This window comes from Xyrauchen texanus, unplaced genomic scaffold (genome assembly GCF_025860055.1).
Source record: "Xyrauchen texanus isolate HMW12.3.18 unplaced genomic scaffold, RBS_HiC_50CHRs HiC_scaffold_118, whole genome shotgun sequence".
Taxonomy (NCBI): Eukaryota; Metazoa; Chordata; class Actinopteri; order Cypriniformes; family Catostomidae; genus Xyrauchen; species Xyrauchen texanus.
The window spans coordinates 11401-31665 of NW_026265520.1; the positions used below are offsets into that span (position 1 = coordinate 11401).

Here is a 20265-nt window from a genome sequence, read left to right on the forward strand (position 1 = left end):
GGTGAGTCTGTGCTGCCCTCATGTGGCCACCATATTTTACTGCACGTGCATGCACTCTCTCTTCCTGTGCATGACGCTGGGCCTGATGGCCACCATATTTGACTGCATCCGCATAGGTGAACGCTCTTTCTCCCTGTGCATGACGTTCAGTGTCGCGGTAGGAACGGGGCATAGGCCAGACTGTGCCATGCCTGGCAAGCCTGCGACCACGTGTGACCACCGTCCAACCGTCCCTTTCTGGCCAAACCATAGTTTTAGGAAATGTTGTTTTGAATTTGTAACTGTAAAAGTAAGGATTTTTCTTGCAGAAATTGAAATCAGGTAAGTAAATCTAAAAATTGTCTTGTTTTTTTGTAACTTATAAATCAAAGCGAGTCAAATAGAGTTATCCATCCATCCATCCATCCATCCATCGTCAACCGCTTATCCTGTGTACAGGGTCGCGGGGGGCTGGAGCCTATCCCAGCTAACATTGGGCGAAAGGCAGGGGACACCCTGGACAGGTCGCCAGTCCATCACAGGGCCAAATAGAGTTAATCAAATAAAAATGCTTTTATGTTTTTATATGAACAGGCTGTTGCTTTAAGTGTGAAAACAAAAGCAAAGAAATTAAGGTAAGTAAAACTAAGTTTTTTTGGGGTTATATGTCTTCTATGTTTTTATATGAACAGGCTGTTATTCTAAATGTGAAAATAAAAGCAAGGATTTTAAGGTAAGTAAAACAAAAAAAATTGTTGTGGCTTATATGTCAATATTTTTTTGAATGTAAACAAATAAAATAAAATAGCTTTTCTTAAGTTTTTTATGTGAAAAATTTGTAAACTGAACAAGCCGTTGCAACGTTTCGGTTCTCTTGGAACCTTCTTCAGGCAGGCTTGTTCTAATTTTGAAAAATGTAAATCCCAAAATGAATAATAAAAAAATTAAAAGTAAAGAAATTAATCCCAAAATGAATAAATCAATTGTCAAATAAAGAAATGAAAAGAGATCAAAGTGTGTTGAGGATCAGAATAAAAAGTTTTTAAATTGCAAAAGAGTGTTAGAGGCTTTCTCATTAAGAGCTGGAAGCAGTGAATGAGCTTCTGCATCCTCAGTTGTCCCTTTTTATAGTGTGGGGGGCGGGACTCAATTTGAATGAGTCAATAGGAGCTTCTCCCATACTTTTGGTTTAAAAAGAAACAGCTCTCAGCCAATCAGAAAAGTAGCTGTCTTTTCAAAATAATTTCAGAAGGGCTTTTTTTCAAAAATTTGAATGTAAATCATAGTGATGGAGGTGAGACTCAGTTTGAATGAGCCAATTGGAGCCTTTTCCATATTTTTGGTTTGAAAATAAACTATTTCCAGCCAGTCAGAACATTAGCTGTCTTTTCAAAAAATTATAGAAATACTTTATTTATATATATTTGATTTAGGGTTAGGGTTAGGTTAGGGTTAGGGTTAGGGTTAGGGTTAGGGTTAGGGTTAGGGTTAGGTTAGGGTTAGGGTTAGGGTTAGGGTTAGGGTTAGGTTAGGGTTAGTTAGGGTTAGGGTTAGGGTTAGGGTTAGGGTTAGGTTAGGGTTAGGGTTAGGGTTAGGTATAGAGGTAAAAACGACTTCCACCCTCATTATGTCCACCCTCATTTGCATATCGAATCTGATTGGCTGGATTGTTTCACAGATAAATCTTTAGGACGGTCGGTCCGATTTTGCCAAGCTTGGTGTCATCGAATTCAGAATTCCGTCTGCATTCATGTGACGAGGAGAGATGAACAGAAGAAGAGAGCAATGGAAATGTAGCGCTGAAAAGGTAGAAGAGTCTTTTGCACGTAGGTTGTGAGTGGTTTAAAAATGTCACATGCACGCCTTTAAGATTTGCATGAATACGACTGTAATGGAGACGTGGTAATGAACGCATTTTTCACAAGAACGCTGAAATGTTTTTGTAGGAATTGTTGGGTGGGATAAACTCAATCCTTTATTATTATTATCATTTCATGAAACTTATCGGGGCATGCTTGTGAGGAGGAGATTATTGTGTTGCGAGCAGAGCAGACTTGAGTCCAGTAAATATAGCCTATTAAAGAAATTGTTCCAAAAACAAATGCATCAGAAAATAACCGAAGGACTTGAAAAACTTTTAAGAATAAAAACGGCATCGAATCTTGCCACGATAATGAGATGACACACTTGTTAGGGGCGTTTTGCCCTTTGAAATGAAATCTGCGAAATCCAATAAAGCCCATTCAGCGGTTCACTCGCTGAGTCATCGATTACAATAACAACACATCAATTCAGATTTCCTTAAAGATAACTTTTTTTTTTATTTAATTTATTTTTTATTAATAATCATGCCAAGGTCTTACATTAAATTGTGTCCAAAATTGCAGAACATGAACAGCCAAAAAATAATAATAAATAATAAAAATAATATAAGGTTGAACAATGAAAGCATTTTTTGACTTTTCAATGATTTTTTGTTTTTTATGCCCGTCAAAGACATAATATAGAAGTTACAGTCAACCAGAAAAAGTGACTTGACATTGCAACTCTCCACGTGTCCAACTTGCAGAGGTGGGACCAAGTCATTGTTTTCCAAGTCACAAGTAAGTCTCAAGTCATTGCATTAAAGTCCAGTGAAGTCCCAAGTCAAGGCAGGCAAGTCCCAAGTCAAGGCAGGCAAGTCCCAAGTCAAGGCAGGCAAGTCCCAAGTCAAGTCCAAGTCAATTTACAAATCGTCAACTTTTAGCTTCAAGTCTTAAAGAAGTCATTAGTGCGCTTTGCCCAAATTAGTGTCAGAGTATTAATTACTATAGTAAATGTATACTAATTTTATCTAGAAGTTTCTAATTTAAAATCTAATTTTATCTTTCTTTTTTTTTATCGATATCTACCCGTAAAGACCAAAGAGGGTAATAAAGATGATACATGGATCTTATCTTTGGACACACATTAAGGCAAACCAAACTTTTACTATAAACACGCTGTGAAAGGACGCTGAACGTGCTGAACTGGTGAGTGAAATCTGAAATATTACCAGGCAGTGGCTAAGGGCAGACATTTAAGTTGCATATACGAGTTCTATACTGTAAAGTGCCGCAAACCGAGTAAATGATCGGATTTGTGATTTTTAGAACCACGACCAATATAATTAAATAAATATAGCTAAACGCGTGACAGAGGACCAGCACGTCCGCAAAAGAATGAGTGTGTTTACATGCACATTTTAACCAGTTATGCTCAAAAAGCACCAACGTGTGTGGTCACAATAAATGGCGTTCCTTTATCGAGGTCATACAACAGGGTAATAAAACACCGGGAAGATTTTGTCCATTACACCAATTGCTATAAAGCGTTAAATGCTACCGACCGCAGTAAAAGTTTGCGGTTCAATATGCAGACTTTGTTAGCCTGTAAATCAACTTACCTCTGTCTGTGGATTTTCAGATTCCTCACAAAATTGGACGTTGTCGACGAGGTGTCTGTAATTTTGTAACCACAGGTTCTACATGTCGCAATCCTTTTGTTGCCTTTAACGCTGTATTCAATATATCCCAATTATATCACCTTTGGTATAATTTTTGCTGTGTCCTAGTCCTTAAATGCGCGCCGTGATCTTCAAACTTGGTCCAGCTTTCGTGGAAGCTGATTGGTTGAATATGGAGCGTTGAAATGCAGATTTGAAAATCAAATGAATCGTCTATTTGGGAAATTAATCGTTGATTTACTGCACATTTTTAATTATACAACTCTTATCTTTGGTTTTAAAAAGTATAAGTATTTCCAAGTCAGACGGCTGAAGTCCAAGTCAAGTTGCAATCATTGCTGTCAAAGTCTAAGTCGAGTCGCAAGTCTTTTTTAATTCTATCGAGTCGAGTCGCAAGTCATCAAATTAGTGACTCGAGTCCGAGTCAAGTCCAAGTCAAGTCCAAGTCACGCGACTCGAGTCCACACCTCTGCCAACTTGATGAAGCCGGATAACCGTTGCATTTTAGAAATGAGTTCACAAGTGAAGGGATGATGAATTTTATTGTGACAAGAGGAGCTTTAAAAACAATATAATAACAATAAATAGCGATACGTGAAATGGCTGAGGCTCCAGTGAGTTAAAATTGTAACTTTGTGGTTTTGCGACGGGTTTTCACACTTCAAAGCCTTTTTAAGACCAACTGAAGAAAACTCAAGGAATCGATTGAAGGGAACAATCCACCAGCGGGCTCTCGAATTGTAAACGTCTAGGGAGCGCACAAAGATTTACATTTGTAACGACCCTTCAAAGTTTAAAAATGCAACTTAAAGGCTTGAATCCCTCTGCTCCCAACCACCAGCACGTGGTAATAGCTTGGCCCCGCCGCTGGGCGGCAGTCCATACAATGTCAGTCTATAGAAAAATGTTTGTCTGTGGGTGGCTGCTGTTCTGAAGGTGCTGGCGGTGTGGGCCTGGGGTTGCCGAGAAGACCAGCATTGGCCCCGTGACTCTGGGAGGTACGCTCGCGGAGATACGGGGCTTCGCTATGGCCCGCATTATATATGGTGCGTGCTGTAGCGGAATTTGACAGCGTGGTTGGTTTCCCGCTGGCGTCCGGTGGCGTCCGGGGGACCGTGCTAGGAGCGCGTTTGGGGGCGTTTGGAGTCGATCGGCGTAGGTTTGAGTGGAGTGTTTTCGGGGCCCGTGGCAGCCCTCGGTCAGGCCAGAGCAGGACAGAGGATAGAAACCACCGATGGCAAACACGCCATCTTCTTTAACTTTGGTTCCGTTGGTCCGATTTTTTTTTAAACGTTGTATACGTGTTCTATATGTGATCCTCTAGCTGTCTGATTGGCTTTGTCCTCGATCGGTCTTAAGAGTTTTGATTTAGACTCAAATACAGACTTCTCCTACGGTCTAACTTGCTCTATATTGTGTAAATGTTGTGTCTTTTTGATCAGTGTGACTTGCATTTAGTTTGGAAATGTGTCATGTTCAGAAGTTGGTTAAGTTTACAGTTAAAGATGAATAAAGTGATGCAATCTTAATTTGCGTAAGCATGGTGCCTTGATGATACATTTGACTTTTATTAGCTTAGAAGTTGGTTATGTTAAGAAGTTAGGTTAGGTTATGGGATATAGGGATGAAAACCACCCATTTTGTGATGCACCGACAGGTAGCCATGCGGTCAGACACAGTCTGTGAGTGAGCTCGATCAGGTAAAGTGACTCCCTGACATGCTAGCGGCAGCTCTTTTGTGACCTCAGCGGTGCCAAGCAGAAATTGACATTTACATTTATGCATTTGGCAGACGCTTTTATCCAAAGCGACTTACAGTGCACTTATTACAGGGACAATTCCCGGAGCAACTTGGATTAAGTGTCTTGCTCAAGGACACAATGGTAGTGGCTGTGGGGATCGAACCAGCAACCTTCTGATTACCAGTGATGTGCTTTAGTCCACTACACCACCACCACCACTCCATATTAAGCATGCCGCCTATATTAAGCATAAATGTAATAAAACGGTTCCACTGGGGCGGGACACACAAAAGTGTAATATGTTTCTCGTGGAAAGACCCCGATAAGCGTGTGCAAAGTTTGGGAACGATCGCTCGTTCAGTAGCCAACACGGCGGCCTAAAACGTGCTCCTTTCACAGAGGCTTTATATTGGCCCGACCATATTAAGCATATTTATACGGTAATAATAGGGGTTCCCCTGGGGCGGGACACACAAAAGTGTAATATGTTTCTCGTGGAAAGACCCCGATAGCGTGTGCAAAGTTTGGGAACGATCGCTCGTTCAGTAGCCAACACGCCGGCCTAAAACGTACTCCTTTCACAGAGGCTTTATATAGGCTCGACTATATTAAGCATATTTTGACTGTAATAAAACGGGTTCCCATGGGGCTGGGCACACAAAAGTGTAATATGTTTCTCGTGGGAAGACCCCGATTGTGTGTGCAAAGTTTGGGAACGATCGCTCGTTCAGTAGCCAACGCGGCGGCCTTAAATGTAATCATTTAACAGAGGCTTAATAGAATCAGACTATATTAAGCATATTATTACTGTAATAAAATGTGTTCCCCTGGGCCTGGGCACACAAAAGTGTAATATGTTTCTCGTGGAAAGACCCCGATTGTGTGTGCAAAGTTTGGGAACGATCGCTCGTTCAGTAGCCAACACAGCGGCCTAAAACGTACTCCTTGGCCCTTTATTGTTTCCCCACTGGTATACAATGTGAGTCTATGGAAAAGTGCTCACAAATGATAAAGAGTTTTTACATCTGAGATGTACTGTTGCAGAAATGATTTTTAATGTCATTCTAAATTTTGCAAGCACAGTATTAAAGTGAATAATTCAGGTGGAATTATACAATAACACGAGAAAATTGTATTGATGGACTTATAAGGATAATAACAAGAAAACTATAATACTACTAATAATAACATTAATAATAGTAATAATTCATTTAATTTATGAAGTGCTTTTCTAGACACGGATGAGAGACCGCAAAGGCTGTCCATTTAACTGGCCATATATTTATTTATAAAATCTGCATGTTTAAAAACACGTGGACGCCCCTAAAGGTTCAGCATTGAAACTGTCTGTGATTCTCTGTTAAAATATCCACTTTTTAGCAGTTTTGCACAGTGCAGTTTTCAATATGTCCACTATTCAATTCAATACAATTCAAAGGGTCTTTATTGGCATGAATATAAACGATACAGTATTGCCAAAGCAGAGGCTGTGTAAAAAGAACTACACCTTAATCTATAATTACATTTAGTTTAACAAATATAAAAATAACTAATCAAAATAAATTCACTATGTGTATATGTGTGTATATATTTGTATCTGCAAGTCGTAAATCTATCTTTCTATCTACCTAAATATCTGTCTGTCTGTCTTATCTATCTATCTATCTGTCTGTCTGTCTGTCTGTCTGTCTGTCTGTCTGTCTGTCTCTTTGTCTGTCTTATCTATCTATCTATCTATCTATCTATCTATCTATCTATCTATCTGTCTGTCTGTCTATCTGTCTGTCTATCTATCTATCTGTCTGTCTGTCTGTCTGTCTGTCTGTCTCTTTGTCTGTCTATCTATCTGTCTGTCTGTCTGTCTGTCTGTCTGTCTCTTTGTCTGTCTATCTATCTATCTGTCTGTCTGTCTGTCTCTTTGTCTGTCTATCTATCTATCTATCTATCTATCTGTCTGTCTGTCTGTCTGTCTGTCTGTCTGTCTATCTATCTGTCTATCTATCTGTCTGTCTGTCTGTCTGTCTCTTTGTCTGTCTATCTATCTATCTGTCTGTCTGTCTGTCTGTCTGTCTGTCTCTTTGTCTGTCTATCTATCTATCTATCTATCTATCTATCTATCTATCTATCTATCTATCTATCTATCTATCTATCTATCTATCTATCTATCTATCTATCTATCTATCTATCTATCTATCTATCAGCTATGCTGATGACACGTAACTCTACTTGTCTTTCCAGCCCAACGACACCACAGTGACTGCTCGAATCGCTGCCTGTCTGGCAGACATCTCAGCCTGGATGAAGGAACACCACATTCAACTCAACTCAGCCAAGACCGAACTCCTTGTCTTTCCAGCCAACCCTGCTGTTGAACACAACATCACCGTGCAGCTGGGTCCAACTACAGTTTCACCTTCCAAAACGGTCAGAAATCTAGGGGTAACCATTGATGATGAGCTAAATTTCACTGACCACATTTCAAAGACTGCAAGATCATGTAGATTTACACTCGACAATATCAGGAAGATAAGATCCTTCCTCTCTGTACATGCCACACAACTGCTCGTTCAGTCGCCTTGTCATAACTAGACTGGACTACTGTAACGCTCTCATTGCAGGCCTTCCTGCATGTGCTATTAGACCTCTCCAAATGATCCAGAATGCAGCAGCACTTCTGGTCTTTAATGAACCTAAGAGAGCACATGTTACACCACTTTTTGTCTCTCTCCACTCTCTGTCTATCTATCTATTCACTGTCTGTCTCTTTGTCTATCTATCTGTCTGTCTGTCTATCTGTCTGTCTATGTATGTATTTATGTAAGTATGTATCCTATCTATCTATCTATCTATCTATCTATCTATCTATCTATCTATCTATCTATCTATCTATCTATCTATCTATCTATCTATCTATCTGTCTATCTGTCTATCTTTCTGTTTATCTATATGTCTATCTATATGTCTGTCTTTTCTTTCTATCTATCTGTCTGTCAGTCTGTCTTTGTGTCTGTCTGTCTTATCTATCTATCTGTCTGTCTGTCTATCTGTCTTTTCTATCTATCTCTGTCTGTTTGTCTATCTGTCTGTCTATGTATGTATTCTATCTATCTGTCTGTCTGTCTGTCTGTCTGTCTGTCTGTCTATCTATATGTCTGTCTTTTCTTTCTATCTATCTGTCTTATCTATCTATCTATCTGTCTGTCTGTCTGTCTGTCTATATGTCTGTCTGTCTGTCTATCTATATGTCTGTCTTTTCTTTCTATCTATCTGTCTTATCTATCTATCTATCTGTCTGTCTGTCTGTCTGTCTGTCTTTTCTATCTATCTCTGTCTGTTTGTCTATCTGTCTGTCTATGTATGTATTCTATCTATCTATCTGTCTGTCTGTCTGTCTGTCTGTCTGTCTGTCTATCTATATGTCTGTCTTTTCTTTCTATCTATCTGTCTTATCTATCTATCTGTCTGTCTGTCTGTCTGTCTGTCTGTCTGTCTATCTATATGTCTGTCTTTTCTTTCTATCTATCTGTCTTATCTATCTATCTATCTGTCTGTCTGTCTGTCTGTCTGTCTGTCTGTCTGTCTGTCTATCTATCTATCTATCTATCTATCTATCTATCTATCTATCTATCTATCTATCTATCTATCTATCTATCTATCTATCTATCTATCTATCTATCTATCTATCTATCAGCTATGCTGATGACACGTAACTCTACTTGTCTTTCCAGCCCAACGACACCACAGTGACTGCTCGAATCGCTGCCTGTCTGGCAGACATCTCAGCCTGGATGAAGGAACACCACATTCAACTCAACTCAGCCAAGACCGAACTCCTTGTCTTTCCAGCCAACCCTGCTGTTGAACACAACATCACCGTGCAGCTGGGTCCAACTACAGTTTCACCTTCCAAAACGGTCAGAAATCTAGGGGTAACCATTGATGATGAGCTAAATTTCACTGACCACATTTCAAAGACTGCAAGATCATGTAGATTTACACTCGACAATATCAGGAAGATAAGATCCTTCCTCTCTGTACATGCCACACAACTGCTCGTTCAGTCGCCTTGTCATAACTAGACTGGACTACTGTAACGCTCTCATTGCAGGCCTTCCTGCATGTGCTATTAGACCTCTCCAAATGATCCAGAATGCAGCAGCACTTCTGGTCTTTAATGAACCTAAGAGAGCACATGTTACACCACTTTTTGTCTCTCTCCGCTCTCTGTCTATCTATCTATTCACTGTCTGTCTCTTTGTCTATCTATCTGTCTGTCTGTCTATCTGTCTGTCTATGTATGTATGTATGTATGTATGTATGTATCCTATCTATCTATCTATCTATCTATCTATCTATCTATCTATCTATCTATCTATCTATCTATCTATCTATCTATCTATCTATCTGTCTATCTTTCTGTTTATCTATATGTCTATCTATATGTCTGTCTTTTCTTTCTATCTATCTGTCTTATCTATCTGTCTGTCAGTCTGTCTTTGTGTCTGTCTGTCTTATCTATCTATCTGTCTGTCTATCTGTCTTTTCTATCTATCTCTGTCTGTTTGTCTATCTGTCTGTCTATGTATGTATTCTATCTGTCTGTCTGTCTGTCTGTCTGTCTGTCTGTCTGTCTGTCTATCTATATGTCTGTCTTTTCTTTCTATCTATCTGTCTTATCTATCTATCTATCTATCTATCTATCTATCTATCTATCTATCTATCTATCTATCTATCTATCTATCATCTGATCGCGGCTGCATTTCTCTTCTAGTAGTTTTAGATCTAAGTGCTGCATTCGACACGATAGATCACGACATTCTCTTGAATAGGCTGGAGAATTATGTTGGAATTTGTGGAGTTGCATTAGCATGGTTTAGGTCATATTTAGCAGACCACTACCACTTTGTCTATGTAAATGAGGAATCGTCAAACCAAACAAAAGTTAAATATGGAGTGCCACAGGGATCAGTTTTAGGGCTTCTGCTTTTCTCCATGTATATGCTTCCCCTGGGAGATATTATCAGGAATCGTGGAATATGTTTCCACTGCTATGCTGACGATACACAACTTTATATTTCTTCAAAACTTGATGAGATTTCACAATTCTCAAAATTAGCAGAGTGTATCAATTAAATAAAAGATTGGATGGCCAGAAATTTCCTTCTACTCAATTCTGACAAAACAGAGGTTCTAATTATTGGACCAAAAACCTCTAAAAATAAGCCGCTAAAATATAATTTGACTCTAGATGGATGTTCTGTTACATCATCTTCAACAGTGAAAAACTTAGGTGTTATGTTTGATACAATCTGTCCTTTGAAAATCAAATTACAGATGTTTGTAGCACAGCATTCTTCCGCCTCAGAAATAGTGCTAAATGAAGGCATATGCTCTCTGTTGCTGATGCCGAAAAACTAATTCATGCGCTCATGACCTAAAGACTAGATTATTGTAATGCATTACTGGGAGGATGTCCAGCAAGATCAATAAATAAACTTCAATTGGTTCAAAATGCATCAGCATTTTAAAATTCTGTTAACTACATACAAAGCTTTGAATGGTCTAGCTCCGCAGTACTTAAATGATCTTCTGTCACGCTATATTCCATCACGTTCATTACGATCGCAAAATTCTGGCCTGTTAATAGTTCCTAGAATATCAAAATCCACAAAAGGAGGTAGATCCTTTTCATATTTGGCTCCTAAACTATGGAATAGTCTCCCAAACACTGTTCGAGATGCAGACACACCCTCTCAGTTTAAGTCTAGACTAACGACTCATCTATTTAGCCAGACATACACCTAATTTATCCTCCAACCCACAATTAGGCTGCTTTAGTTGGGTCTCCCGGAACCAGAAACAGTGATCATGATCTCTAACTCTGCAATACATTTTATGGCATCTATGCTTACATCTTTTTATTTGTTTCCTTGTCTCAACCTCGGGACTCCTATCCTGAGGTCACCAGAACCGGCTGGATCCAGCACCATTCCTGCTTCGTGTTGGACTCCACTGCTTCATGTCGCTGAATGATGATGACTAAATGCAGCCGGTGCCAGCCAAACATCACTTCGGTCTATTATGATGGACTTCAGAGGATGAACTGATACCAACTCCAACCTGCATCACCTCGGTCTATTGATGGACTACGATCTTGAAATGGAATGCATAGACTAGCTATTGCCAACAAAAGCCTTCATCAGCCAATTAACAAGGACAATTGCATCTATGTGAACTTCTGCAATTAATCTAGATGGACTTCAAAGCCTGTGGTCATTAATCTTACAGTTCAAACACAATCAATGTTTAAACAATGACCCTTAACCCTTACTTAGTTTAATAATTTTAAACCATGATTTTAACTATACACAAGTAATATTTACATTATATTCATGATGTTAGCCAGAGGGAACTGGCCCCCACAGTAAGTCTGGTTTCTCCCAAGGTTATTTTTCTCCATTAATCCACATCTTATGGAGTTTTGTGTTCCTTGCCACAGTCAGCCTACAGCTTGCTCACTGGGGTTATTAATACAATTATTATTTAATTATTTTTAAACACGATTAAGAATCGTATTTTATCTAATTGCACAATGATGATTCATCGACATTACAGTTTTATCGTCTGTTAATGCTGATCTTCTGTAAAGCTGCTTTGAAACGATGTGTGTTGTGAAAGGCGCTATACTGAATAAAATTGACTTGACTATCTGTCTGTCTGTCTCTCTGTCTATCTATCAGTCTGTCTGTCTGTCTGTCTGTGTCTGGTTTTGTGTGTCTCTATGTAACTAATTAACTAACTAACTAATAAAGCTTTTAAATAATGTTTAAACTTTTTTATCATTATTATTATTATTTCACAATATTTCTTTTACTTGTATGTGAGGAGTATTTTTGAGTCCAGTTAATTTGATCAAAGATATGTTTCCAAAAATGAAATAAATGAAAAACAAATAACAGAAGGATATTTTGTAGAAAACAAAATGTTTTGAAAATAAACTGCTTCAAATATTGCATAGGTTTAAATTTGTAAGTAGTAAAGTGTAATTCTCCATCAGTCCACTAGGGTTAGCCCCAGTCCGCTGGGGTTAGTTGGGGTTAAATCACTAGTTGACCCTAACCCCTAGCCCTCTGGGGTTAAAAAGTCTGTAGGTATAGAGGTAAAAACGACTTCCACCCTCATTATGTCCACCCTCATTTGCATATCGAATCTGATTGGCTGGATTGTTTCACAGATAAATCTTTAGGACGGTCGGTCCGATTTTGCCAAGCTTGGTGTCATCGAATTCAGAATTCCGTCTGCATTCATGTGACGAGGAGAGATGAACAGAAGAAGAGAGCAATGGAAATGTAGCGCTGAAAAGGTAGAAGAGTCTTTTGCACGTAGGTTGTGAGTGGTTTAAAAATGTCACATGCACGCCTTTAAGATTTGCATGAATACGACTGTAATGGAGACGTGGTAATGAACGCATTTTTCACAAGAACGCTGAAATGTTTTTGTAGGAATTGTTGGGTGGGATAAACTCAATCCTTTATTATTATTATCATTTCATGAAACTTATCGGGGCATGCTTGTGAGGAGGAGATTATTGTGTTGCGAGCAGAGCAGACTTGAGTCCAGTAAATATAGCCTATTAAAGAAATTGTTCCAAAACAAATGCATCAGAAAATAACCGAAGGACTTGAAAAACTTTTAAGAATAAAAACGGCATCGAATCTTGCCACGATAATGAGATGACACACTTGTTAGGGGCGTTTTGCCCTTTGAAATGAAATCTGCGAAATCCAATAAAGCCCATTCGCGGTTCACTCGCTGAGTCATCGATTACAATAACAACACATCAATTCAGATTTCCTTAAAGATAACTTTTTTTTATTTATTTTTTTTATTAATAATCATGCCAAGGTCTTACATTAAATTGTGTCCAAAATTGCAGAACATGAACAGCCAAAAAATAATAATAAATAATAAAAATAATATAAGGTTGAACAATGAAAGCATTTTTTGACTTTTCAATGATTTTTTGTTTTTTATGCCCGTCAAAGACATAATATAGAAGTTACAGTCAACCAGAAAAAGTGACTTGACATTGCAACTCTCCACGTGTCCAACTTGCAGAGGTGGGACCAAGTCATTGTTTTCCAAGTCACAAGTAAGTCTCAAGTCATTGCATTAAAGTCCAGTGAAGTCCCAAGTCAAGGCAGGCAAGTCCCAAGTCAAGGCAGGCAAGTCCCAAGTCAAGGCAGGCAAGTCCCAAGTCAAGTCCAAGTCAATTTACAAATCGTCAACTTTTAGCTTCAAGTCTTAAAGAAGTCATTAGTGCGCTTTGCCCAAATTAGTGTCAGAGTATTAATTACTATAGTAAATGTATACTAATTTTATCTAGAAGTTTCTAATTTAAAATCTAATTTTATCTTTCTTTTTTTTTATCGATATCTACCCGTAAAGACCAAAGAGGGTAATAAAGATGATACATGGATCTTATCTTTGGACACACATTAAGGCAAACCAAACTTTTACTATAAACACGCTGTGAAAGGACGCTGAACGTGCTGAACTGGTGAGTGAAATCTGAAATATTACCAGGCAGTGGCTAAGGGCAGACATTTAAGTTGCATATACTGAGTTCTATACTGTAAAGTGCCGCAAACCGAGTAAATGATCGGATTTGTGATTTTTAGAACCACGACCAATATAATTAAATAAATATAGCTAAACGCGTGACAGAGGACCAGCACGTCCGCAAAAGAATGAGTGTGTTTACATGCACATTTTAACCAGTTATGCTCAAAAAGCACCAACGTGTGTGGTCACAATAAATGGCGTTCCTTTATCGAGGTCATACAACAGGGTAATAAAACACCGGGAAGATTTTGTCCATTACACCAATTGCTATAAAGCGTTAAATGCTACCGACCGCAGTAAAAGTTTGCGGTTCAATATGCAGACTTTGTTAGCCTGTAAATCAACTTACCTCTGTCTGTGGATTTTCAGATTCCTCACAAAATTGGACGTTGTCGACGAGGTGTCTGTAATTTTGTAACCACAGGTTCTACATGTCGCAATCCTTTTGTTGCCTTTAACGCTGTATTCAATATATCCCAATTATATCACCTTTGGTATAATTTTTGCTGTGTCCTAGTCCTTAAATGCGCGCCGCGGTCTTCAAACTTGGTCCAGCTTTCGTGGAAGCTGATTGGTTGAATATGGAGCGTTGAAATGCAGATTTGAAAATCAAATGAATCGTCTATTTGGGAAATTAATCGTTGATTTACTGCACATTTTTTAATTATACAACTCTTATCTTTGGTTTTAAAAAGTATAAGTATTTCCAAGTCAGACGGCTGAAGTCCAAGTCAAGTTGCAATCATTGCTGTCAAAGTCTAAGTCGAGTCGCAAGTCTTTTTTAATTCTATCGAGTCGAGTCGCAAGTCATCAAATTAGTGACTCGAGTCCGAGTCAAGTCCAAGTCAAGTCCAAGTCACGCGACTCGAGTCCACACCTCTGCCAACTTGATGAAGCCGGATAACCGTTGCATTTTAGAAATGAGTTCACAAGTGAAGGGATGATGAATTTTATTGTGACAAGAGGAGCTTTAAAAACAATATAATAACAATAAATAGCGATACGTGAAATGGCTGAGGCTCCAGTGAGTTAAAATTGTAACTTTGTGGTTTTGCGACGGGTTTTCACACTTCAAAGCCTTTTTAAGACCAACTGAAGAAAACTCAAGGAATCGATTGAAGGGAACAATCCACCAGCGGGCTCTCGAATTGTAAGCGTCTAGGGAGCGCACAAAGATTTACATTTGTAACGACCCTTCAAAGTTTAAAAATGCAACTTAAAGGCTTGAATCCCTCTGCTCCCAACCACCAGCACGTGGTAATAGCTTGGCCCCGCCGCTGGGCGTCAGTCCATACAATGTCAGTCTATAGAAAAATGTTTGTCTGTGGGTGGCTGCTGTTCTGAAGGTGCTGGCGGTGTGGGCCTGGGGGTTGCCGAGAAGACCAGCATTGGCCCCGTGACTCTGGGAGGTACGCTCGCGGAGATACGGGGCTTCGCTATGGCCCGCATTATATATGGTGCGTGCTGTAGCGGAATTTGACAGCGTGGTTGGTTTCCCGCTGGCGTCCCGGTGGCGTCCGGGGACCGTGCTAGGAGCGCGTTTGGGGGCGTTTGGAGTCGATCGGCGTAGGTTTGAGTGGAGTGTTTTCGGGGCCCGTGGCAGCCCTCGGTCAGGCCAGAGCAGGACAGAGGATAGAAACCACCGATGGCAAACACGCCATCTTCTTTAACTTTGGTTCCGTTGGTCCGATTTTTTTTTAAACGTTGTATACGTGTTCTATATGTGATCCTCTAGCTGTCTGATTGGCTTTGTCCTCGATCGGTCTTAAGAGTTTTGATTTAGACTCAAATACAGACTTCTCCTACGGTCTAACTTGCTCTATATTGTGTAAATGTTGTGTCTTTTTGATCAGTGTGACTTGCATTTAGTTTGGAAATGTGTCATGTTCAGAAGTTGGTTAAGTTTACAGTTAAAGATGAATAAAGTGATGCAATCTTAATTTGTGTAAGCATGGTGCCTTGATGATACATTTGACTTTTATTAGCTTAGAAGTTGGTTATGTTAAGAAGTTAGGTTAGGTTATGGGATATAGGGATGAAAACCACCCATTTTGTGATGCACCGACAGGTAGCCATGCGGTCAGACACAGTCTGTGAGTGAGCTCGATCAGGTAAAGTGACTCCCTGACATGCTAGCGGCAGCTCTTTTGTGACCTCAGCGGTGCCAAGCAGAAATTGACATTTACATTTATGCATTTGGCAGACGCTTTTATCCAAAGCGACTTACAGTGCACTTATTACAGGGACAATTCCCGGAGCAACTTGGATTAAGTGTCTTGCTCAAGGACACAATGGTAGTGGCTGTGGGGATCGAACCAGCAACCTTCTGATTACCAGTGATGTGCTTTAGTCCACTACACCACCACCACCACTCCATATTAAGCATGCCGCCTATATTAAGCATAAATGTAATAAAACGGTTCCACTGGGGCGGGACACACAAAAGTGTAATATGTTTCTCGTGGAAAGACCCCGATAGCGTGTGCTAAGTTTGGGAACGATCGCTCGTTCAGTAGCCAACACGGCGGCCTAAAACGTGCTCCTTTCACAGAGGCTTTATATTGGCCCGACCATATTAAGCATATTTATACGGTAATAATAGGGGTTCCCCTGGGGCGGGACACACAAAAGTGTAATATGTTTCTCGTGGAAAGACCCCGATAGCGTGTGCAAAGTTTGGGAACGATCGCTCGTTCGTAGCCAACACGCCGGCCTAAAACGTACTCCTTTCACAGAGGCTTTATATAGGCTCGACTATATTAAGCATATTTTGACTGTAATAAAACGGGTTCCCATGGGGCTGGGCACACAAAAGTGTAATATGTTTCTCGTGGGAAGACCCCGATTGTGTGTGCAAAGTTTGGGAACGATCGCTCGTTCAGTAGCCAACGCGTGACCTTAAATGTAATCATTTAACAGAGGCTTAATAGAATCAGACTATATTAAGCATATTATTACTGTAATAAAATGTGTTCCCCTGGGCCTGGGCACACAAAAGTGTAATATGTTTCTCGTGGAAAGACCCCGATTGTGTGTGCAAAGTTTGGGAACGATCGCTCATTCAGTAGCCAACACAGCGGCCTAAAACGTACTCCTTGGCCCTTTATTGTTTCCCCACTGGTATACAATGTGAGTCTATGGAAAAGTGCTCACAAATGATAAAGAGTTTTTTACATCTGAGATGTACTGTTGCAGAAATGATTTTTAATGTCATTCTAAATTTTGCAAGCACAGTATTAAAGTGAATAATTCAGGTGGAATTATACAATAACACGAGAAAATTGTATTGATGGACTTATAAGGATAATAACAAGAAAACTATAATACTACTAATAATAACATTAATAATAGTAATAATTCATTTAATTTATGAAGTGCTTTTCTAGACACGGATGAGAGACCGCAAAGGCTGTCCATTTAACTGGCCATATATTTATTTATAAAATCTGCATGTTTAAAAACACGTGGACGCCCCTAAAGGTTCAGCATTGAAACTGTCTGTGATTCTCTGTTAAAATATCCACTTTTTAGCAGTTTTGCACAGTGCAGTTTTCAATATGTCCACTATTCAATTCAATACAATTCAAAGGGTCTTTATTGGCATGAATATAAACGATACAGTATTGCCAAAGCAGAGGCTGTGTAAAAAAGAACTACACCTTAATCTATAATTACATTTAGTTTAACAAATATAAAAATAACTAATCAAAATAAATTCACTATGTGTATATGTGTGTATATATTTGTATCTGCAAGTCGTAAATCTATCTTTCTATCTACCTAAATATCTGTCTGTCTGTCTTATCTATCTATCTATCTATCTATCTATCTATCTATCTATCTATCTATCTATCTATCTATCTATCTGTCTGTCTGTCTGTCTGTCTGTCTGTCTGTCTGTCTGTCTCTTTGTCTGTCTTATCTATCTATCTATCTATCTATCTATCTATCTATCTATCTATCTATCTATCTATCTATCTATCTATCTATCTATCTATCTATCTATCTATCTATCTATCTGTCTGTCTGTCTGTCTGTCTGTCTGTCTCTTTGTCTGTCTATCTATCTATCTGTCTGTCTGTCTGTCTGTCTGTCTGTCTGTCTCTTTGTCTGTCTATCTATCTATCTGTCTGTCTGTCTGTCTGTCTGTCTGTCTTTGTCTGTCTATCTATCTATCTATCTATCTGTCTGTCTGTCTGTCTGTCTGTCTATCTATCTATCTATCTGTCTGTCTGTCTGTCTGTCTCTTTGTCTGTCTATCTATCTGTCTGTCTGTCTGTCTGTCTGTCTGTCTGTCTGTCTGTCTGTCTCTTTGTCTGTCTATCTATCTATCTATCTATCTATCTATCTATCTATCTATCTATCTATCTATCTATCTATCTATCTATCTATCTATCTATCTATCTATCTATCTATCAGCTATGCTGATGACACGCAACTCTACTTGTCTTTCCAGCCCAACGACACCACAGTGACTGCTCGAATCGCTGCCTGTCTGGCAGACATCTCAGCCTGGATGAAGGAACACCACATTCAACTCAACTCAGCCAAGACCGAACTCCTTGTCTTTCCAGCCAACCCTGCTGTTGAACACAACATCACCGTGCAGCTGGGTCCAACTACAGTTTCACCTTCCAAAACGGTCAGAAATCTAGGGGTAACCATTGATGATGAGCTAAATTTCACTGACCACATTTCAAAGACTGCAAGATCATGTAGATTTACACTCGACAATATCAGGAAGATAAGATCCTTCCTCTCTGTACATGCCACACAACTGCTCGTTCAGTCGCCTTGTCATAACTAGACTGGACTACTGTAACGCTCTCATTGCAGGCCTTCCTGCATGTGCTATTAGACCTCTCCAAATGATCCAGAATGCAGCAGCACTTCTGGTCTTTAATGAACCTAAGAGAGCACATGTTACACCACTTTTTGTCTCTCTCCACTCTCTGTCTATCTATCTATTCACTGTCTGTCTCTTTGTCTATCTATCTGTCTGTCTGTCTATCTGTCTGTCTATGTATGTATGTATGTATGTATCCTATCTATCTATCTATCTATCTATCTATCTATCTATCTATCTATCTATCTATCTATCTATCTATCTATCTATCTGTCTATCTTTCTGTTTATCTATATGTCTATCTATATGTCTATCTATATGTCTGTCTTTTCTTTCTATCTATCTGTCTTATTTATCTGTCTGTCAGTCTGTCTTTGTGTCTGTCTGTCTTATCTATCTATCTGTCTGTCTGTCTATCTGTCTTTTCTATCTATCTCTGTCTGTTTGTCTATCTGTCTGTCTATGTATGTATTCTGTCTGTCTGTCTGTCTGTCTGTCTGTCTGTCTGTCTGTCTGTCTATCTATATGTCTGTCTTTTCTTTCTATCTATCTGTCTTATCTATCTATCTATCTATCTGTCTGTCTGTCTGTCTGTCTATATGTCTGTCTATCTATATATCTGTCTTTTCTATCTATCTATCTATCTATCTATCTATCTATCTATCTATCTATCTATCTATCTATCTATCTATCTATCTATCTATCTATCATCTGATCGTGGCTGCATTTCTCTTCTAGTAGTTTTAGATCTAAGTGCTGCATTCGACACGATAGATCACGACATTCTCTTGAATAGGCTGGAGAATTATGTTGGAATTTGTGGAGTTGCATTAGCATGGTTTAGGTCATATTTAGCAGACCACTACCACTTTGTCTATGTAAATGAGGAATCGTCAAACCAAACAAAAGTTAAATATGGAGTGCCACAGGGATCAGTTTTAGGGCTTCTGCTTTTCTCCATGTATATGCTTCCCTGGGAGATATTATCAGGAATCGTGGAATATGTTTCCACTGCTATGCTGACGATACACAACTTTATATTTCTTCAAAACTTGATGAGATTTCACAATTCTCAAAATTAGCAGAGTGTATCAATTAAATAAAAGATTGGATGGCCAGAAATTTCCTTCTACTCAATTCTGACAAAACAGAGGTTCTAATTATTGGACCAAAAACCTCTAAAAATAAGCCGCTAAAATATAATTTGACTCTAGATGGATGTTCTGTTACATCATCTTCAACAGTGAAAAACTTAGGTGTTATGTTTGATACAATCTGTCCTTTGAAAATCAAATTACAGATGTTTGTAGCACAGCATCCTTCCGCCTCAGAAATAGTGCTAAATGAAGGCATATGCTCTCTGTTGCTGATGCCGAAAAACTAATTCATGCGCTCATGACCTAAAGACTAGATTATTGTAATGCATTACTGGGAGGATGTCCAGCAAGATCAATAAATAAACTTCAATTGGTTCAAAATGCATCAGCATTTTAAAATTCTGTTAACTACATACAAAGCTTTGAATGGTCTAGCTCCGCAGTACTTAAATGATCTTCTGTCACGCTATATTCCATCACGTTCATTACGAT

General features: G+C 39.0%; 1 protein-coding gene across 2 annotated transcripts; it reads left to right on the forward strand.

The window, feature by feature from the left end:
- The first annotated feature begins 218 nt into the window (after positions 1-218).
- LOC127641614 (uncharacterized) lies at positions 219-18640 on the forward strand. 2 transcript variants are annotated; one of them, XM_052124590.1, is made up of 5 exons: positions 219-321; positions 574-614; positions 7444-7644; positions 8934-9134; positions 18287-18640. In XM_052124590.1, exons 3-5 carry the CDS (start codon positions 7504-7506, stop codon positions 18635-18637), a joined length of 693 nt encoding a protein of 230 aa, XP_051980550.1. In that variant the 5' UTR covers positions 219-321; positions 574-614; positions 7444-7503; the 3' UTR covers positions 18638-18640. The 2 variants fall into 2 exon arrangements, with proteins under 2 accessions (XP_051980550.1, XP_051980551.1); XM_052124591.1 differs by lacking the exons at positions 219-321; positions 574-614 and adding an exon at positions 2907-2990.
- The last annotated feature ends 1625 nt before the right edge of the window (positions 18641-20265 follow it).

Excerpts from the sequence above, each read along its gene's own strand:
- LOC127641614 (XM_052124590.1), top strand. The coding sequence starts at position 7,504 with ATGAAGGAACACCACATTCAACTCAACTCAGCCAAGACCGAACTCCTT. Across the intron at positions 7,645-8,933 it reads AAACGGTCAGAAATCTAGGG|CCCAACGACACCACAGTGAC; the intron begins GTAACCATTGAT and ends TTGTCTTTCCAG. Across the intron at positions 9,135-18,286 it reads AAACGGTCAGAAATCTAGGG|CCCAACGACACCACAGTGAC; the intron begins GTAACCATTGAT and ends TTGTCTTTCCAG.